Source organism: Dendrobates tinctorius, unplaced genomic scaffold (assembly GCF_039654945.1).
Source record: "Dendrobates tinctorius isolate UK_male_01 unplaced genomic scaffold, ASM3965494v1 ptg000049l, whole genome shotgun sequence".
NCBI lineage: Eukaryota > Metazoa > Chordata > Amphibia > Anura > Dendrobatidae > Dendrobates > Dendrobates tinctorius.
Genome location: NW_027361717.1, coordinates 21,708,415 through 21,730,623, shown reverse-complemented (window position 1 = coordinate 21,730,623; position 22,209 = coordinate 21,708,415). Strand labels below are relative to the sequence as shown.

General features: G+C 42.0%; 1 protein-coding gene across 1 annotated transcript; it reads right to left on the bottom strand.

Annotated features, from left to right (window-relative positions):
* Nucleotides 1–9,085: 9,085 nt before the first annotated feature.
* AMOTL2 (angiomotin like 2) lies at nt 9,086–20,802 on the bottom strand. The gene is made up of 10 exons (XM_073576531.1): nt 20,623–20,802; nt 18,403–19,188; nt 17,208–17,361; nt 16,269–16,413; nt 15,764–15,856; nt 13,681–13,976; nt 13,294–13,589; nt 13,011–13,195; nt 12,740–12,883; nt 9,086–10,346 (listed from the first exon to the last, which is right to left on the bottom strand). Exons 2-10 carry the CDS (start codon nt 19,089–19,091, stop codon nt 10,288–10,290), a joined length of 2,061 nt encoding a protein of 686 aa, XP_073432632.1. The 5' UTR covers nt 19,092–19,188; nt 20,623–20,802; the 3' UTR covers nt 9,086–10,287.
* Nucleotides 20,803–22,209: the final 1,407 nt, after the last annotated feature.

Sequence of the window (22,209 nt, the reverse complement as noted above, 5' to 3'; positions counted from 1 at the left end):
CGCCTTCTATATATACGGTGAATCAGAGATACCAATTTTTACCCTATACTCGATACAGCTTGTATCTTGTTATACAGTACCTTTGTTCGACATTTAGTATTATGGTCAAATCCATACTGAGTAAGCATCTGAGAGTGACTACGGGACTATGTATACGGAGATTTCAATTGAACCCTATAATATATATACTTGCTCTCTTGTTATCCAGTACCTTTTTACAACATTTTTTATTATGGTCAAACCCAGACTGAGTGAGCGTCTGAGGGTGACTTCGGAAATATATACCGAGATTTCAAATTTGGCCAACACTGTATACAGCTGTACGCTTCTGATACAGTAACCTTTTTTGCTATTTAGATTCTGGTGAAATCCATAATGAGCCTGTGAACGTCTGTCTGTTACTCCAGGAAATATATTTGGAGAATTAAGATAACCCCAACACTGTATACAGCTGTACGCATGTGTTACATTACCCATTTACAGGTTTTCATATTCTTGTGTAATCCATACTGGGCCTGAGAGCGTTTGTGTCTGTCTCCTGAAATATATACGGAGATTCAGAATGTTTACACTATACTATATATACCTTGTATCTAGTGATACTGTACCCTTTTTCAACTTTTTATTTTATTGTATAATCCATACTGAGCCTGTGAGCGTCTGTGTATGACTCATGAAATATATACGGAGATTTACTGTTAACCCTAGACTGTATAGAGCTGTACACTTCTGATACAGTACCATATATCTGCTGGTATTTTGGGTCCATTTTCCAAAATATGAGGAAGTATGGTGGAAGAGGACGTGGACGTGGGCGTGGGGGGGCCACCTGGTACTGATGGTGGTGGTGGTGCATCTGCTGGTAGTGCCAAAAACACAATAGCAGCTAAGGCAGGAGATGCTGAGCCTGCATCATGGTGCAGCTCCGGAAGGCCTGTATGGCTCCCTTTTCTGGGAGTAGGTAGACTGCTTTTAAAGCCAGAGCATCAGGATCTGTTTTTGGCTTACATTGCTGAAAAAGCCTCCAGTTCTATCGCCTCCTCTTCTGAAGTTTCAAAAAATGCAAGCACTGAGTCGTCAGTGCAGGCTTCTGGTCAGGAGCAACCCCTTTCCTTGTGTCCTACACCCACACCAAAAGTGAAAGATGCGGCAGCACACACTTCAGATTACTCCATGGAGCTTTTTCCACATCCCATGCCTGGGTTCATTAAAAATGGGGCCCATCATATACTGGAGCATTCCAAATGGGGGACATCAGACACTGGAACAGCATTTACGGAGCCCATTATACACTGGAGCATTAGAAATGGAGCCCATTATATATGGATCATTATTTGGGCCCATAAGACACTGGAGCATCATCCATGGGGCCCATCATATACTGGAGCATTCTAAATGGGGCAGATCAGACACTGGAGCAGCATCTATGGAGCACATTATACACTGGAGCATTAGAAGTGGGGCCCATTATATATGGAGCATTATTTGGGCCAATAACACACTGGAGCATCATCCATGGGGATCTTCATATAATGTAGCATTATGTGGAGCTCATCATAAACTGTATGGAACATTATATGTGACCAATTATTCTGTATGGAGAAATATATGGGGCTCATTATTCTGTATGGCGCACAATGTGGTGGCCATACTCTATGGAGTAATATACTGTCCTTTTTTTGAGCTATTGTACAATTTACAATAGATCAGTCATGTCATGTAAGCAGTGAACTATTTGTCATTGTACTATACCTATATTTCTGTGCCGTATCGGAGCATCATGAGTTGTGGTATGTGTTAAAGGGGCGCACTGACACTCTTTGGCCCAGGGCACACAAAAACCTGGAGCCAGCCCTACCCCCCACAACTTTAGCCAAATAACCCCCAGTTTTCAATGCGTAACTATTATTATGAAGTAAATTAAGGTTGACAAGCTTCAGTAATAAGAATTGATGTTTTTGGCATTGAAATGGGCACTGTAGGTGTGTTTACTGTCCTCCACTCCCTGCCGACTTTGCTTCCCCATTCACTTGCATTGGGTTTCGTGTTTCAGTCGGCCTCCGACTTTTCCCTATAGTCGGCCGATTTCGTTCGACCCGACTTTTACGAAAGTTGGGTTTCATGAAACCTGACTCGACCCTGAAAAAGGCAAAGTCGCTCATCTCTACCTGCTGCACAAAGTCTCCTCCTAACAGTTGTTGTAGAGATGTGTCTGCTTCTAGAACTCTGTGTGGCATTGACCTGGTCTCTAATCTGAGCTGCTGTTAACCTGCGATTTCTGAGGCTGGTGACTTGGATGAACTTATCCTCCACAGCAGAGGTGACTCTCGGTCTTCCTTTCCTGGGGTGGTCCTCATGTGAGCCAGTTTCTTTGTAGTGCTTGAAGGTTTTTGCCACTGCACTTGGGGACACTTTCAAAGTTTTCCCAATTTTTCGGACTGACAGACCTTCATTTCTTAAAGTAATGATGGCCACTCGTTTTTCTTTACTTTAGCTGCTTTTTTCTTGGCATAATACAAATTCTAAGAGTCAATTCAGTAGGACTATCAGCTGTGTATCCACCAGACTTCTGCACAACACAACTGATGGTCCCATCCCCATTTATAAAGCAAGAAATCCCACTTATTAAACCCGTGAAGTGAAAACCATTTCCGGTGACTACCTCTTGAAGCTCATCAAGACTGTGCAAAGCAGTAATCAAAGCAAAAGGTGGCTACTTTGAAGAACCTAGAATATAAGACATATTTTCAGTTGTTTCACACTTTTTTGTTAATGATATAATTCCACATGTGCTAATTCATAGTTTTGATGCTTGATGCCTTCAGAGTGAATCTACAATATTAGTCATGAAAATAAAGAAAACTCTTTGAATGAGAAGGTGTGTCCAAATTTTTGGTCTGTACTGTATACATATATATATATATATATATATATATATATATATATATAAAAGTTACTATTAGTGGATGTTAAAATATTGAGAAAAGGGTTATATGAGACTACAAATCCCAGCAGTGCTGACATAATTGTCAACGACAAGTCACAAAGTGCCAGAAAAGATGAGAGAATAGCATTCTTGGTGCTAATAAGAGTGTTTCCCTTTTGGTCAGTCCGACATAGTTTGCAGGCACCAGACTGGATGGAAGTGGAATGTCGGGAAGTGAGGACAAGAATGTCATTTGCTTGGTGCAGAAGCAAAATAAGACGGGGAATCTTCAGTAGATATTCCTGGCAGATTTTGCAAAGCAGATTTCTGGATATTTTGAGTGACACTTTGAAGTGGAAGATGCATATAACAGCATGCAATCTCAGTGGACAAGAACTAATAGAAGCAACATTATTTATATTGTAAGAAAAATGACAGGTTAGTAGTAGGCTATGAGCACACAGAGTTTTTCGAGGAGTTATGGCGCAGAATGTGGCTATGTGCACATCATCTTTAATCCTACATCTTTTCCATATATCATCTATTAAGAAACCGTCCAACTTCCGCTTCTTTTAACTGCTCCAGGGTTAAAGGGGTTGTTGGCCGGTCTAAACTGATGTCTGCAGTCACTCGGTGTGGCTGACTCCGTGTGACTTCAGACTTCTGAGTTCCCCCAGTGCATGCACTGTGCTCTGCGAGGATTTTCCGGTTTCTGAGCTTGGACCGGTGGGAATGTACGGGTTATGCGTATTCCCAGCCAGAGCCTGATTAGTGGGCACGGTCTCGCCCCATACACATTTATTGAGCGAGGTCCACTGGACGGCTGCTTCACTAGACGAGATGCAGCCTCTTTCAATACAAGTGTATGGAGCGAAGCAGCACCCACAAGATGGGTTCTGGTCGAGAATATCCATAACGCAAATGTAAGGAGATGGAAAAGCTGAAATGTTCCCCCTTGAAGAATAAGTGTATTGTATGCATAATGTGAACTGTGAAATATGTTATGGTGTTGATATTGTATTGTGCCCAGCAACAGCTAGTTGACAGGACAGTGAGAGGTAATGTTTGGATGAGTGGGAGGGGATAATCTAAAGGGAATCTGAAGTGACAAAAGACAATTTCCTGTTGAATTGTCAGATAGGGTCTAGAGTGCATAGAGAAAGGATCCATGGTCCAATGTGAAAAGTACCACATTCTTGGGTGTCATTAAAGTGAGAGGAGACCGGGAGAAAGAGATAGCGTAATCCGGAGCAGTAAAGAGGAAAAGACAGAGACAGTATGACTCTCTGGAGACGGGTCCTGGGAGAGGACACCTAGCAGTAACTCCTGAAGGTAACAGACCTAGACAGGACTGAAGACGCCAGACGAATAGAGCGGAACTCCAGGCGGGAGTTACTGAGCGGCAGCATTAGAGAAGATAAGTATTGGCTATTTTGGCACTATATCTCCCCTAAGGACGCGGAACCACGGGTTGAGTAAAGGACTCTTTCTAACCTGAACTGTAGTGTCGAGCTGGGTTGTGATGAAGTAGTGAGAAATCATGAATACAGAGAACAAATAAAGAGAAAGGAATCAAAACTGTGTGGAAAATGCTCCGTGCTGTGAAGAATACATTCATGAAGTTGTGTGCCCATTATCTCCTGTATAAATTCCCTACCAAGTTCCCGTTCAGTAAATAGTTTATTTTATAATGGTGGTCTCCCTCATTGAACATATGTTCCTGGCAAACCAGTGTCAACGGTTACATACGGCCTGCACAGGCGTTGTGCCCCCATAGCACAAGTCCATGCACCCAGCCAGGACTCCCACCTTCAAGTAACATGTTGAGGTGTAAAAGGTGAGTACCTCTTCCACGGCTACCGCTCCGCTCCACGTTACACATGCATCACCTCCGTTCGTGGCTCTTAAAGGGAATCTGTCACCCCATTTTTCGAGTATCAGCTGCCGGCACCACCATCAGGGGCTTATCTACAGCATTTTGTAATATTGTAGATAAGCCCCCGATGTAACCTGAAAGATAAGAAAAATGAGTTATATTATACTCACCCAAGGGGCGGTCTGGGTCCGGTCTTGGTCCGATGGGTGTTGCGGTCCGGCACCTCCCATCTTCTAATGGTGACGTCCTCTTCTTTCCTTCCCGTCACGGCTCCGGCGCAGGCGCACTGCTCGGGGCAGAGCAGTGTGTGTGCCTGCACAGGATCCACGACGAAAAATGGGGTGACAGAGTCCCTTTAAATCGGGGAACCCTCACAAAGTGCATTGTGTGCGCTGGGAGGATTCAGAAGTCTGCAGTCACACAGTGACCTTAAACGTTTCAAATAACGCCTACAAAAATGCTGTGTGAACATACCACTGGGTTCCATGATGCTACTAATGAAGCGCTTGATTAGATACTTGAGACAACATCTGATCTGCATCATATGTACTTTTATGAGGGATCCTATTTAAGCTAGGGTCACATGACCATCTATTCTCTCACCGGAGAAAATTGGTCTGATTATGCTAATACCACCACTATGATCAAACGCAGATCAGAGTGTGTTCATGTGTGATCCAATTTTCTCAGATGAGGAAAAGATTGGGAAAAAATGTCTCAGTCTTCTCCATCCTTTCAGTCTGTGGAAATCAGACTGCACTTAGATGTCATCCGAGAGCAGTCCGTTATTTTCAACGGACTCATTGACTTGCATGGCCAAGTGCAACCTGATTTTTTGGATGCAAATCAGGCATGCTGCGATATTTCCCTCTGACAGGCTCAGTCCAATTTAGAAATCAAACATGTGCATGGCCCTATAGAGTAACATTAATCTGAGTGCGATACGATGTTTTGTCAGATTGCCCTCGGACCGAAAACGATCGTGTGCACCTGCCCAGGGGGTTGGATAATCCTGAGGCTGCAGAAGTCAGTCATGTTGTGTAGAAACCTCTGGTTATATTAGTAGTGATGAGCTTTATACATTGTTCTTGTTTCTTTGTTTTATTGCAAACAACAATACATTTGTATATTTTGCTAATAATCCTAATTTGCATTGAAGGTTGAATAATCTTGATTGTAAGGGTACTGTCTCACTTAGAGATGCTCCAGCGATCCCGACCAGCGATATGACGCAGTCAGGATCGCTGGTGCATCGCTAAGTGTTCGCTAGCGAGCTGCCACACAGGCAGATCTCACCAGCGACATGGCAGCGGTTCGGGGGTCGTTACTTACCTGTCAGACGACACGCGTTGCTTGTCGGCGCCACAGGAAGCCCAGCAGGAAGCTGACGACGAGAAACGGTCCAGGACGTTCTCGCGCGATCAGCGATAATCAGCGGGGGAGCGGTCGGAGGTAAGTATCACACACAGCGATATCGCTAGCAATATCACTATAACGTCACAAAAACCAGTGACGTTATAGCGATATTGCTAGTGATATCGCTTAGTGTGACAGGCCCTTAACTCTAGTGACTTAATGCTGCTGAGCAAAACAGCAACCAGGACAGAATGAAAATAATTAGCAGGCAAGAATTAACCTAATTAGTCATTCAGACAGACTTATTGTTAAGGTTACATTGTTTTACAACTGCAGTCTATTAAATAAGGTGGTCAGGTAGTCTGTCAGATTACTCATATCCTTAGCTTAGAGGGGATGTCTACCCATTTTCATTTGGTAAAGTGCCTGAATATCTCCATACTCACCTAAATAGTCTTCACCATGCCTCACTGTGGCTGCCCAGCTGATCTCCTCTCTTCTCTTCCATCATTATAGGTCAATGCAGCCAATAAGTGGATGCAGTGATGACCAAAGCAAGAAGAGAATGAGAGGAGATCCTCCACCAAATTTCACAGTGGGTGAAATGCTGAAGCATCCCTAGAACATCACCGATCCTCCACCAAATTTCACAGTGGGTGAAAGACATTGTGGCTTGTACACCTCTCCAGGTCTCTGTCTAACCATTAGATAACCAGGTGTTGGGCAATCAGTCATCAGAGAAGACTTCCTTACTCCAGTCCTCTATGGTCCAATCCTTGGTCTTTGGCAAACTTCAGCCTGGCTGTCCTTTGCTTCTCATTGATGAAAAGCTTTTTGGTAGCTTTACATGACTTGAGCCCTGCCTCTAGGAATCTGTTACTAACTGTTCTTGCCGTGCACTTCACCCCAACTGCCATTTGCCATTCCTTTTGTAGGTCACTTGATGTCATCCTGCGGTTGCTGAGTGACATTCGAATAAGATGACGGTCATCCCGGTCAGTGGACAGTCGTTTTCTCCCTCTGCCGGTCTGTAGCTTTGTTGTCCTCAATGACAGCTGCTTGACCTTGTTGTAATGGGCTTCCATCTTAGAAATTTTAAAGATGGAGGCAACATGACGCTCACAGTATCCCTCTGCTAGTAAAGACAGAATTGAGCCCTTCTTCTCCTCACTCAAGACTTTTCTTGTCAACTCCTTTGGTATGGTTAAAAGTTATATTTTTATTCCTATTACTTTTAGGATATTACCAGCACTTGTTTTGCCATCCAGTTGGTCCTATTGCAAGAGGATTGTGAACACCACAGCAGGATCTTTTTTATACTTTCCCTAGTTAAATAAGATTTGGTTCAGGTGATCACCTAATCAGAAGCACATTAAATAGAATGAGGTGTACTCTGGTTGGAATTCAACTTAAACTGGAATGGAATGGCTGTCAGACAAGTAGAGAAGCTGATTTTTATAAACCTGGGCAGTGGTCTCTTATTTTTTGCCAGAGCTGTATATATTTACTAAAGATTAGTTTATCATGACTTCATAGGGAGAATATAGGTTACTTTGTGGTAAATTCACCGATTCAGCATGAAGAAGGTAAGACATGAATAAATCAGGAGCTGTAGTAAGGAGGAAGAGAAGCAGACAAGAGGGTGAATAAAGTCTTGGCAGACGGGGAAGGGCACTAGCACAGGAATGTGTAAACACATCTAGGCATATTTGCTCACTTATAGCTCCTCTGATTATGAAAGGTTGGAATTTTTGCTTCGTTTCTTCCATTCAGCTGTTAAGGCTAGGAGTGGAGATGTCGCGTCATGTTTTTTTAGGATTCTTCTTGAGCCGCTAACTTTCAAGACATAAAAGTTTGAGGCAGTCTATTTCTGAATGACTATGTCACATATAGGAAATATTTGTTATTTTTGTAAGAATATTTTTGTAGGTCCATCTGTTGCCTACACACATCATGCATACCCAGTTGGGGAATGAAAACAGTTTTCTTTGAACACGACAGTATGACTTCATCATTTGAAGATCATTTTTACAGACCATAAAAAAGTGCACAATATTCTGTTTTGTAGAATCAGGGCCACTCATCGGCAGCCACCGCTTGTCTGTCGTTTCCTATGCACTTGTAATCGGCCAGGAGTCGGACCTCCACTAATCTGTTATTGAAGTCCCAGCTTTCTAGGAAAAAAACTTGTTATATCTTATAACATGTATGAAACATCTGCATGGGAGGTACATGATTTTGGGGTGAATTTGAATGGGGCGGCACGGTGGCTCAGTGGTTAGTGCTGCAGCCTTGCAGCGTTGGGGTCCTGGGTTCGAAACCCACCAAGGACAACATCTGCAAGGAGTTTGTATGTTCTCCCCGTGTTTGCATGGGTTTCCTTTAGATTGTGAGCCCCACAATCAGAGAAGACTTCCTTACTCCAGTCCTCTATGGTCCAATCCTTATGGTCTTTGGCAAACTTCAGCCTGACGGAATATGTTAGCGCTATATAAAGATTATTATTATTAATCACGTAGAAAAAATAAAGTCCAGCTAACTTACCACTAGGTGCATGGATCTATGTGTAGCAAAGAAAAAGGAATGAAGAAATTCCAGCTCCCACATTCCAACAAAATGAAGGTTATCTTTACTGAATATACCTCGAAAATTGGACAAAACACAATTACAAAAAAACGTGTTTCAGATCACTTTTGGTCCTTCTTCATAACATGTCCTATGCTTCTTCGTGATCCGAAACGCGTTGCTTTTTGTACTTGATTTTCGTGATATATCCAAAAAAGCCAACCATCACTTTATTGGATCGTGGGAGCTGAATTTTCTTCTTTCCTACTGAAATGAATCACCACTACATCCTGTGCCCCCCAAGTTTTGCGCTAGGCATACAACTCCATTGTAATAAAGAAATGATATGAAGTCACACAAAATTTCTTTTCACTTTTAAAATTTATTTAATTTCATATTTAAAATAACAAAATCCTGGTCTGCAACAGCAGAACCAGACGGCATCCAGGCAGCATACATTAAGCGAATAATATTAAGAAACAACAGCCACGCTTACGTCTTTAAATACTTTCGATAACTTAAGTAAACTCACAAAAAATATATATGATTCATACATCTTTGGAATAAAACAGACTTTCACAGCGCAGATAGGCAGAAATACCAATACAAAAAAATATATATATATTGCATTTATAACCCATTCTGATGTCAAAGGGGTGGAGGAAGGGGTGAAAATTACTAGAAAAAAATCTTTAGTAAATTGCATTATGCAATTTTATTCTGATCTAATTTTGTAAACAATATACAAGAGAAATCAAAAAATGACTACTGCTGACCAGCAACAGCAGCCCAATGAGAAAGAGAAGGGTCGGAGTGAGGGAAAGGGGGTTTTAAAATATAAAATAAATACGATATACGATCTAGTGGAGATGTACAAGGAATAGTATTTGGCTTGTACATATGTGAGCTTTTTCTAAGTATCAACCTATGAGGCTTAGCTCATGTATTGATTGACCCTTGTATCATGGTAGAACATCTATCAAAGTAGACCGCAGAACAAGACAGAAACATAGATGTATAAATATAACTTGAGAATCAACAGAAGAAAACTTATAAAAATAAACACATAAGTATGTACATGACAAATGTTCGGGACGAGAGTCCGACAACTTTAAACCACTTCAAACCCCTACATTTTTGTAGGTATTTCTAGCAGCAACAGGAATTGGCCCTTGGCTTTTAAAAGCCAAAAGTAGACTTTATTCATCTCCCCTTCCCAGAGTCTGTTTTCCACGTGAATCAAAGTCTTATGGTTGAGTTGCAGTTCCAAAAGATCAGATACTGTATCACATTTATTGAAGTTGGTAAGCATCTTCAACTTCAGGTGGGTGAAAATATAAGGAGGTCTTTCTCAATCTTCTTGTCTTCTGAGAAGCCAGTGCTCACACAACTCTAAAGTCCATCTGCAGCTTAGGTTGGAGCTTCCAAGCTGAACACATCTTCTGCCGTTAAGACTGCCTCATAGTTGCAGCACAGGATTCATTCCCTGTAATCTACAATTGATCGACCAGTTATGGTTCCTGGTCGGGTAAGACTTTCTCAAGACTTGGGTGTTACCCCCAACTCAGATGAGGATTTCTACCATTTCAGAAATGTTGGCGCTTTTAGCAGTAGACTCAGTTTCTGAAAAACAAAAATAAAAAAAAAAACATTAACATACAGAAGCTCATCAGAAAAATGAATAAGTAGTTGAATGAAGATAAAGTTGTCCAAACCTATGGGGACCGGTTAAACATCAAATATGTATGGGGGCTTTCTGACTCTTTTCTGAAGGAAAACAATGGAGGAGTAAAGGATAAGGCAGTTGGATTTTAACATGCCCAAACCTTTTGTTTTCACAGAAGATAAGGAAATGCTAGAGGTCTCTGGTAGTCCATTTACATCCTTCGATCAGTAAACCTTTACCGATCGGTGGTTGTTTAATAGTCTGTTTAGATAGGCGGACAGTAGTAAACGATGAAAACTGACCGATGTGTAAAAGAACACACGGTGTGCATAGGCTTCATTGTTTTCACCCATGGGAGACCTGTGTACACAGGATGACGCACAGCCGAAAATGATGATCTTTTGCGCTGAGCAAAAAATAATTTCACCCGATGATCAAGCATTTTGTTCGTTTCTCGGATGATCAGCAACTTGTTTACACTGTAAGACTATCGTGAAACAAGCTTTCTTAAGAATGCTCGTTCATGATTAATTTTCACTGTAAATTGAGCTTTAATTTCCCTCTGTCAGCACAAACATGGGTGTATGGGAAGGGGAGGACAGGTGAGATAGCAGTCAGCCATTGGAACTCAAAAACAAACTGGTCATGATAAAATCATTAAGATAATGTAAAATATGAAGCTGACTTGATAGTTACACATTTCTTATGTATTGGACATAGTACATTCTAATGTTTCAGATGCCAGGGCATGAGGAGCAGCAGGCGGACAGATATTAATATACATTCACTGGATGTCCTGTCAGCATGAAAGCAGATTGTCTATGCATGAGTGGATTTTATCCATCTAAGCACTAGCTATGCACCCGAGCGATTCCATTCTCTGATTCACCCCTTACAAAGGCCATTGAATGCACAGATGATGAGACAAGCATGTGATCAGTCATGTTAATAAGTGACCACATAAAAGAGGACTGAATTCCATACACTGAATTGTAACGAGGAGTGAAGCCGGGACAGTGGGCCTTCCTTGTAGTGTGAAAGGGTTTGTCTTGGGATGATGTATGCAGCGTTATTGCTCAAGATTTCAAAAACGAGCGCACTGGGTCACAATGGCCTATTTTCTTTGGCTGGATCGTGAAGTGGTGGTAGTGGTGGGGAGACATTCCAGACATGTCTGTGGCCTTACGTGGTGAGCAGACAGACTGTATCTTTATGGTGAGGTTACTCTGGAGTAATGGGAATGTGAAAAATATGAGGAAAACCTTAAGGAATCTATTGACTAATTGTTCTTAAGGACATAATGCCTAACAAAAGCTTCTTAGTGCCACACAAACTGGGGGGAGGAGGTTATTTCTAGTGATCGGACAACTTTTTCGCTAATCAGGGAACTTGTGGTAACTAGTGCAGAGCATGTAATATTCATGTTCCTAATAGATTAATAGATTTTAGATATCACCCTACGGTATAATCAGGTTTGATAGTAACGTGAGTGCAGGTGAGATCAATAATTTATTCTCTGGTGCATTAGACATCTTCTCTACCCCCTTCCCCCTCTTTTTCGTTCAATCTTTTGGCCTCACACCTGCATTCTGTTCCCAGCTGCATAGCTGAGATTCATTGGCATTAGTCATCACCAAGGGAGGCCAAGCCTTGGCAGGGATTGTGAGAGGAGAAAGCTCTTAGCTATGCAAGGCTCGGCACAGGCTCAGCCTGGGGGAGGGGAGGTGAGCGAGTGCAGCTTCTTCCGTTGCGAAACGTCTCCCGAGTATCAGCAATGAAAGAATACAGGCTTGTTTTAGCGACACTATGTCCACACTTGCATTGTAATGGTATAGTGGTGTGAAGACTCCCAGCGAGCCAATGAAAGCTTTGTCGATGGGTTAACGCAATGCGGCACAACCACCCGTTATGATAAAAACTTGCTATCCATTAAAACAAATAAATACAACTGCAATATGTATGGATCCAATTGTTTTAACGGACAACAAATAAAGAAGCTTTTATCTCACCAGATGGTTGTGCCACATTATTTCCTCATTTTCATCATGGTTTGCTATGCTCCATCAGCAAGTTTTGGTACCCACCAGCTTCAATTACCTCAGTTCCTAGCATACAAGCAAGCGTTGTGGGCTTTTTTTTTCATTTTGCGTTATTCCATGGGTGACCATACAATGTTTACTGTGGTAGTGTTTAGGGTTGTGTGCACCAAGAACACACCTTTCTGAAAGTCCATAGTATTTTGTGGGAACTGAATTGACTGCTATGAAGTTGACGCACATTACAAACCAACCATAAAAATTAAATTAATGCAATTAAATTAAAAAATATCCAAAATGGACATGAGACTTACTCAATGAAGATGTGTTATTGTCCAGAAAGGAGTCAGTTACTTGAGTTGAACACTCCGTCTGGGTGCTGCCATCTTTGCTGCCATGTTTCGAGTGCACGGGTACGATGTTGGCATTGGCAGGTGGCGGACAGTTTGATTGGCTGACTAGAAAGGAAACATAAGGCAATGATGAGTGTTATTTTCTGATTCCAGGAGGTACATGCACATCAGATGGTTAAAATATCAAGTCCAGCTGTCTTGAGATGTGTAAGTAATATACACAAGTAATCACCTGCTAACACTTGTGACACGTTGGCTTGTCGATCTCCAGTCATTGAATTTGGAGTTGATACTGATAGTGTGAAAATGGAGGGCACAGATTTCGCCGGCCGTAAAGGGCCCTGGTGGGGTTTACGCTGCTGCAACACTTTGATCACTGCGTCTTTCTCTAGTATCTGGGCATGTAGAGCTTTGATTCTACATAGGAAAAAGCAACATGGAAAGAATTATTAAAAAATAAAGAGACGAGAGGATACCAGTCACCCAACTACAGAAATATGGAATAGTCAGCATACCTGTTTTCCATCTCTTGGTGCCTGTGGTTGACCATTAGCAGATCCTCATTGAAGCTATTGTTTGGGGAGTGGCGAGGGGAGTGATTGATGATGGTAGTATCTCGCTGAGCGGCAGCAGTGGCAGCAGCATCCATTGCAAACTGGCGCATAGTGCGTTCTTCTAAGTACTTTTGCTCCCACTTGGTCATGTCAGCCTCCAGTGCCAATATCCTTTCCTCTTTTTCCCTCAGCTGCTCAGACAATACTTGGACAGAGAGCTCAGGAGATTGACCTCCATTCTGCAACAGTGGTTGTCTCTGTTTGAAGAAGAAACAAGTTATGAGTTTATCTTGTAGGGAATTCTATATACAGTCAATGTAAAAAATGGTGCACTACAGTCCTCCCTACCTGTTGAGCCCTTAAATTTTTCAACTCCTGCTCCAGTCTCGTCCTCAGACGTAATTCCAGTTGTTCTCTCTTTTCGCAGGCAGCTTGGAGTTGGCTTAAAGCTTGTTGTAGTCTCTCCACCTTTTCTACATATGCTCTTTTCTTGCGGAGTTCATCTTCTGTTCGCGCTGCGGTGGACTGGGCATTACTAAGGGCTTTTTCCAAGAGTTCTGCTCTCCTCCGCTGGTCCTCATTGGCACTACGCAGGAGGATGACCTCTCTCTCCAGCTTCTCCTTTTCCTGCTGCTGTTCACGACCTGCATGTTATTACAAAAATATAATTAATAAATCTGAAATTATCAGTAATCTCTACATTAGGTAGGCTGAACGCAATTCCTGGAACAGGTTAAAATGAAACATTCATAATAAGAACCTGTCCCTGGTGGGAAATGCAGTCCGGAAACAAATACAAGGCAAGTTTAACAAAGAAGTGGTGAGTGGAGTTCAGTATAACAGCTGCACATAGTCTACAAGCCAGTAACGTTCCCTCAGAGCTGGAGATCCCGGTTTAGGGGACTTGGCAAACAAAAAAGAAGAGACCTAAGAGGTATGATAAGCTCTGTAAACAGCCATGAGGCCTGTCAGATCCGAACATGTTTACAAGAGATTTGTCTCTATGTCGAATGACCTAACAAGAATATTCCTAAGAATATGTTAAACTTGACTGCTACTTCACTCTTCCATGAAAAGGTTAAGCAAACATTAAGGTTCCCAGGCTTTGGGGAAGCCAGACACCAAGGACATAACAGCTCAAGAATGTATATCCTGGTAAGACCAGTTTTCTCTGGTGGTGTTCCCAGCTCTCCAACATTGGGAATACATTGATCTGGGCAATTAAAATTTATCAAGTATATATAATAAAAATGCATAGGAACCTGGATCAGCCTTATGGCTGAAGTTACAAAATGCTTAAAGGGGGTTATCCTACAATCAATAGTTATTACCTAAGTGCGCAGTCAAAACAAGACCAGAACGCAGTGCACGGACAGGCCTGTTCTTCAGATTCAAACGTGACAGATGCATAGAAATACACAAAATGGTCACGCTCGGGTTGGGAGAGCCCACGGCCAGTCCATGCACTGCTTTCCTTAAATGTGAGATCGATGTGAGTGGGACCGCTAACGTTCCCAAGAATAGGAATCCTGGGGTGTGCATGTGTGACTACCACTACTATAGACACTCCATTCACATAAGGACAGATGACCCCCACCATGAATCCCAAGAACTGTGGTCCCCAAATTCACTGCGAATAAAGCTGCAGTGTGCATGCGTGACCATCACTCCTGTAGACAGTGAACAGAGTGGCTGTCACGCATGCACATTCATATGGGGGACACTTGTCCCCAGTTCTCAGGATCGACAATCGGCACCCCACCAGTCATACTTCTATCACCTATCCTGTAACATGACAGAATGAAATATTGATAATAATGCATAGAGAGTCACACAGAACCCTAGTATTGTATTTTCTATCACTTCCTCATGGCATTCATTTTTTCCAGTTCGTAGAGCAAGAATTTTTTTTCAATAGACTAACTACATAACTTAGCCTGTTAACCCCTGCCGTGCTAGCCGTTTATGGGATCTACTGTGTTTTTTCCCTCCACTTTTCTAAAGCTAAGAAAGGGGGGATGGGGACGCTCAGCTACTGGAATGTCAAGAATTCAGGTCACATTGAACTCTGTTTGTTTGCTAAAGAAACATAGCCTTTTCTTCAGGAAGCAAAGAATGGACACACCTCCGCTGTATCCTCAGAAATGCGTCAGGCCAGATCCCACGTACACAGCGGTCAGGTTGAGACTCACTTGTTTATGATCTCTTAGCATTCTACTTGTAATATATGCAGTGTGTGTAACTGGGGCTGAATAAGAAGACCTTCACCACCTCCTAACTCACACAGTTCCTAACAGGGACTGAAGAATTAGACTGGATTCTCGTTTTCCATAGAAATGTTTTGCAACAGAACTGGGGTTGTAGTTATGTAGTGAATGTAGTTATACTGTACTATCAAGTTTTAGAGTTGATTTGCAAAAGTATAACTTACATTGAGCGAGCAGCTTGGATACAGTCCCCTGGTTGTCCTCTCGGCTCTCCAGACTCCTGGCTGCCAGCTGTTTGTTTGCAGATTCCAGTCGTTCTAAAGGAAAACCACAAAAATGAGTTTTAGCCTTTACAATTCCGCCTGGATGAAACACATTACTTATTCTATTTTATCCTCAGCTCATCCCTCCACCTTATTACAGAGGCTGCCTCTCTAGTGACAAGGTCTTCTTCCAAAAAATAACCCGTATATAGGGCAGTGGAGCTTAGTGGAGACTTCAATTAACACAAAGGATATCTAGGTTAATGAGCTTTGGCAGAAGATCCCCATTGTTTTTTCTATGTCTTAGTTTTCGTACATGGCTTTTCAAGGACTTGATGGTCTTAAGAGCCTGAGTCCACTCACTTAACGCTAATATCCATTGTGAGAAGGTAATGATGATTGCTAGCACAAGACATGGCCTGTTACAGGGGGTGGGAGCCTTTCTTTTAGTTCCCTCTTCCCTCACCTCTCAGGTCTCGGTTAAAGTCTTGCATGCGTCTCATTTCTTCTTCCATCTTGGTCCTCATGGTGGTCTCAAGTGATTCCCTCTTGGAAGAGGCTTTCATGAGGCTGTCATAGGCTTCAGAGATTCGTTGAATTTCGGTCTCAAGCTGGAAAAAATGGAGAGGCATTAATAGACTGGAATGAAGATTGAAGATTAATATTATATGCTTCCATCATAGATCAATTAGCATGAACATTATATATATTTTTAATATTATATTACAAAAGGTTCTCTAAAGTCTAGTTTTGGCCTCAATCCCACAAACCGAACAGGATTCCTGGAGTGATCTCATTATGCTCGGTTTCTAAATAGTTTTAAAGGGCCCAGACAGCACCATAGCTCCTTATTTATACACCGATTATGTCTGTAGACTTTATGCCACCTGCCAGTCTGGATTACACATTTGCTGAGGGGCTGGCACCCCCCTCCTCGCTCCTTACAGCTGAGGCCTTCCTAACACAGGCACCTTTTCATCAGCACACAATGGCTCATTTATGCCACATCAGGTCAGCTCAAGCAGAACACAAAACCCAAGCAACTGTCAGCGGCCTTGAGCTCTACGTGTGCCTTTAACAAATGGCTCATAGCTGCCTCACTGTGCAAAGAGTCCTCGCAGCTGTTAAAGGGGAGGCTATGGGGGAAGGGGGGGTGGAATCCTTGGTGCAAAGAAAGTGAAAGGGTTGACAAAACGAAACCGAGAGGGGTAGACACCCCACCCTCCGTGACCAGCTGGAGAAACATTACAATAACTTGTTTGTTGATGGGAATCGTATTATGGACACTAATGGGTTTTCCAAAAATGTAGGGCCTGGTGCACCAGACAGGAAAGACAGCTGGGTATATAGATACACAGTGCACCCGTGACGTGTGCCAGGAGTCTTCTTATAACATTGCCTTTACCTTTTGGATCCTGACTGCCTTTTCGCTGTAAGTCTCAAGTTCTCTGCGCAACTTTTCATTTTCTCGCAGCAAGGCATCCATGCGAGCCATGTGGTTACCTGCCGCATTGAAGGATGCCATTTGGCCATATTGTACATTAGGATCTGGCATTGTCCTGCGAGAAAGAAATGAGAATGTCAAGTCAGATATTCCTACATTTATCAAGCTTAGCAAACAGATCTCTACTTGTTTTATGATGCAAATCGATTCCAAATGTAAGTGCAGATTGATAGCGCTTCCTTTCTGTCCCAAAATAACCAAATGACTTCACCTTACGTTGGGAGCTGCTTTTATAACGCTACCCAGAGATTAGCATTAACTTGTACATGGGGCCTGTACGGTCTTGTACAACCTACACAAAGCAGCATCTTTCCAAGCGTCTCCGAAATTAATGCACCGACTCCCAGAAATAATTAATTAGCCCGAGACTACACTGAACCTTTACACCATAGCCGGCCATCTAATTACTCCAAGATTCTAGCTCAGGTCTGGAGTATGCTTGTAATTTCCTATGAATGTAATTACCTAATGTATTAATTATTGATCCTCGTTATGAGCTAAATGCCATTCCAGAGCTAGCCCGGATACCAACGTCCTGAAGGAAGGCAGTGGATGTAGGTGCACGGCCTAAAGCCAGAATAATACATCTTCCTTTTTACTGTTCGTTGACTGGAACTTTAGGAATTCATAATGGCTCTCACAATGGGGATGGCATTTCTGTTAATGGGACTAATCGCCGCTGCTGCCAAAGGGGTTACAAGAACTAACAAGGGAGAAAATTCTTTTACTATGAGGCTGAAAATATTCCTTCATTACTATCAGCATTTCTCGGAGCCACTTCCTGCCTTTGCTTATCTCTTCCTGTGTGAACAATGCGGAATTGTGGTAGCCCACCAGTTCAGGCTTTATTGTCAGGGACCTCTTTTAAATACCAAAGACCAGAGTTTAGAGAGATTTTTATATCCGCCTTTGATGTAGCTTTTAATACAATGTTGGTCAGTCTGCGGCCGAATACATCTATGTAGACAGGCACAATTCAGATTGTCAACTGTTTGAAGTCTGTTTTATGGGTTCTCAGATAGAAGAAAGAATTATTATGGGCCATGTTAGACATGACAGGAAATAGAACAATGGTTCTTGTATTTTATGTGTTTACCTGATATCAGGCTGATGGTACAATGGGAGATCTCCGGGATATCGCCTTTGTTCGGGAGCATACCCACTCATCTGCTCAGGTTGGCTGTAAGTTGGATACTCAGGTGGAGCATTTCTGTAGTGTACTACTCCATCTTGTTGTCCACGAGCTACTGATAGCTGGTATTGCTTAGAAAGTTGAGGGAAGCTGTGTGAGGAGCTTATGAGGTTTTGAGACTTGGCACCATTACGTTCAAGAGACATCTGCAGCAGCCTCTCACTTAGAGACCTTACATGACCATGCTTCAGCTCCATAAGGGACTGGTCCTGCCGATGAGGAGCATGTTCAACATTCTGGACATTTTGAGCTGCGTAATATTGAGCAAGGGCAGCTTTGGCTTCATCATAGGTTGGGAGCTCCTCGCCCTTATGTTGGAACTCATAAGCTTTGTACATAGGGTTCTCCAAGTAGAAATGGTCACAATGATGCTCCTGCCCTTGAGGTTCCTGCCTTGTTGAAGGGCTCCCCTGCATCTCCTCTTGTTCAAGGCTTTCAAGTGATGACCTGGGGCTTCCACTGACCCCACCACCCCTCAAAGCTTGCTGTTGAATGGCCAACAATGTACGATTCTCACTCAGATTCCCATATCTCAGTTGCTCCTGAATAAGACGGTGTAGGACTGTTCCAGACGAATCCTCAGCTGTTCTCATTCTTGCTCCAAAAAATAAATATATATCCCACAATAGGAAAATAAAAATTATGGATAATCCTTTTCTTCTGCAGATCTAAGGCTCTTGTGTTAGCAGCCTGTGAATGGAAAAACAACATATTACAATAGGAACTTGTTATTGTTCTTTGAGATATATACAGTATATCTATATCATCTGCATTTTTTTCTTTGCAAACTATTTAATTTACCAAAATTTTGCATGTCAATAGATAACATCAGGGGACATTTCTTGAGGCTGAGGAACCCTTGTTATTTCTGAGAATTTAGCAGCAAAGGATTGACCTTGAGCTGACTACCTTTCGTGGTTACTAGCAAATGCCAATCTACTGCTCTGGTCCCTAACACCCCGCTGCCTCACAGTAACCTGGAGAGGTAAGACTTTTGACCTGCTTTTTTGTTCTAGGCAAGTGGGCTGTATTAATGATTGGAATTCTCCCTCCCCTTTTTTTCTAAAGAGATAAGGTCCAGTATTTCTTTGGTATGCCCCCCTGCAGCTTCTGTTTAGTAGCCGAATACCAGAAATCCTAGTTGAAGTTGAACAACAAACCATACAATGTTTTATCCATGGAAACATCTCACATTAATTAGGAAAAATTGGAATTCTAAATTTTGCATTTTCCACTTTTCGGCCATGCCCTGTGGTTTCCAGGTAGACACATATCATATTTTTTTTTTTTAATTAACAACCAATTAAAAAATATATATATATATTCCACATTTTACAAATTGCTGTTAACAACATAATAAGTTTAAAGGCCACAAGTTGTGGATTTTTAATGCCCGAAGCTGTTTTCCACAGCGTAGGAGATACTACCACCTCAGAAATATCTACGGCCTGACATCACCAGTCTCTTTGTGTTGCAATTGACATTCTTTGTGGATTGCAGCCCGGCCACAACTATACAAAAGCCTGTACTCAAAATAAGAACAATAACAAAAAAAAAATACCCTACAAATTCCTTAGCCATTGCTCGGGGTGACCAAACACCTGCATTTCTGTCCTTCTCTCCCCATGAAAGAATGCGCCATTGTTAACCCTTCCATCATAAACAAAGCACGCCGAGCCACCGGAATGATCACAACGCTATAAATAGTCAAAAAAGACAAACGTATTGCAAAAAGTCAGGGCATGCCGTCCACACCGACGAGAGAGCAGTCCCTATTAATCCGCACAATCTATGGGGCTCATGCTTAGAAGATAGATCATAAATAATATATAATAAATAAACAATATAATAAATAAACCCACATACATAACAGCAAAGGCGATACAGGCTTATCTCTACGTACTGTAAATATGTAACATATGTTCGTTGCTTCCTTGTGTTATGCAGAAGTAATGCTGATTATCAACACACTGAAATGTAACAAGTAAAAAAAATAAAAAATAATAACATTTGCAAAATGCCAAAAACAATATTGTTGCAGAAAAATAGAATAAAGAAACAAAACAAACACATCCATGTTCTAATCCAATGGAAGAACAACATGGAGTGACAGTGCGCACTCACCGGATCATCCCCAATGTGGCAGCATGTGGCAGCGTCCTGTTTATCCCTCAGTGCAGGGAGCAGAGGCTGTGTACAGCCTGGGAGCTCAGAGCAGACTGCCTCCCTCACTGGCTCACTGCTGGACTAGCTGACTGCTGCTGCTGCCTCACTAGCTGGGATATGCCAGGAATGTGAGAGTTTCAGGCTCCCCCTGGGATAACAGCTCTAACCACACATAACCTTTCTCCTGCCCCTCCTCTCTGCCTGCCTCTCTCTCCTGGGACTGTGCTCTCCATCTCCACCCTCACTCTCTCCAGGAGCTGCACATACCCCTACATTCCACTAGGGGCGGTAGAGTCCCCTGCTGAACTGTGCATAGTGCACACTGGAAGAGCAGAAGAGCAAAGAGCAGAAGGGCTGCACAATCCCAAACTGCATCAAAATGGGTCAATAGATGAAAGTTATGTAGCTGCTGTTTATTGCTTTATATCCCTGAGCATTACTTCTCCTGTTATTTAAATGATTATTATTACTACTTTTCTCAATATTAATACTACTACTGCTTATTATTATTATTATTATTATTATTATTATTATTATTATTAATACTATTATTATAATCATTTTATTTCTATAGCGCCAACATATTCCTCAGCACTTTACATTTACAGCATAACAATACTAATATTATGATCATCATCGTCATCATCATTTTAACCCCTTAGTAACCAGGACAATTTTTTTTTTTTCAAATCTGACCAATGTCACTTAATGTGGAAATAACCCTGGAATGATTGCGCATATCCCAGTAATTTAGACTTTTTTTTTCTCGTGACATATTATATTTTACCATAACGGTAAATTTAGGTCGATAGGTTTTGCGTTTATTTAAAAAAAAATAAGAAGTTTGACAAAAAATGTAAAAAAAAAAATTTAAATTGTTATCCCTTTAATCCAAATAGACATACCCCACAAAATAATTAATAACATTAATATTCACCTCGTGTCTGCTTTTAGGATGAGGAACATTTTTTACAGGATGGGGGACGTTACTGCAGGACATAAGACATTACTACAGAATAGGGACCAGGCCGGGGACATTATTACAGGAAAGGGGACATAACTACAGAATAGGAGTCAGGGCGGGAGATCTTATTACAGGATGGGGACATTATTACAGAATAGAGGTCAGAATGGGAGATATTATTACAGGATGGGGGACATAAATACACAGTGGGGAACATAATTACACAATGGGGAACGTTATTACTGGACAGAGGACATTATTACAGAATAGGGGCCAGGATGGGAGATGTTATTACAGGATGGGGACATTATTACAGGAAAGGGGACATTACTACAGAATAGAAGTCAGGGCGAGAGATCTTATTACAGGATGGGGACATTATTACAGGATGGGGGACATAATTACACAATGGGGAACATTATTACTGGACAGAGGACATTATTACAGAATAGGGGCTAGGATGGGAGATGTTAGTACAGGATGGGGACATTATTACAGGAAAAAGGACATTACTACAGAATAGGGGTCAAAATGGGAGATATTATTACAGGATGGGCGTCATTATTACACAATGTGGGGCA

Coding starts and splice junctions, on each gene's coding strand:
- AMOTL2 (XM_073576531.1), bottom strand. CDS start 19,091: ATGAGAACAGCTGAGGATTCGTCTGGAACAGTCCTACACCGTCTTATT. Junction 13,977..15,763: donor ATCCAAGCTGCTCGCTCAAT/GTAAGTTATACT, acceptor AATAACATGCAG/GTCGTGAACAGCAGCAGGAA. Junction 13,590..13,680: donor AAAATTTAAGGGCTCAACAG/GTAGGGAGGACT, acceptor TTCTTCAAACAG/AGACAACCACTGTTGCAGAA.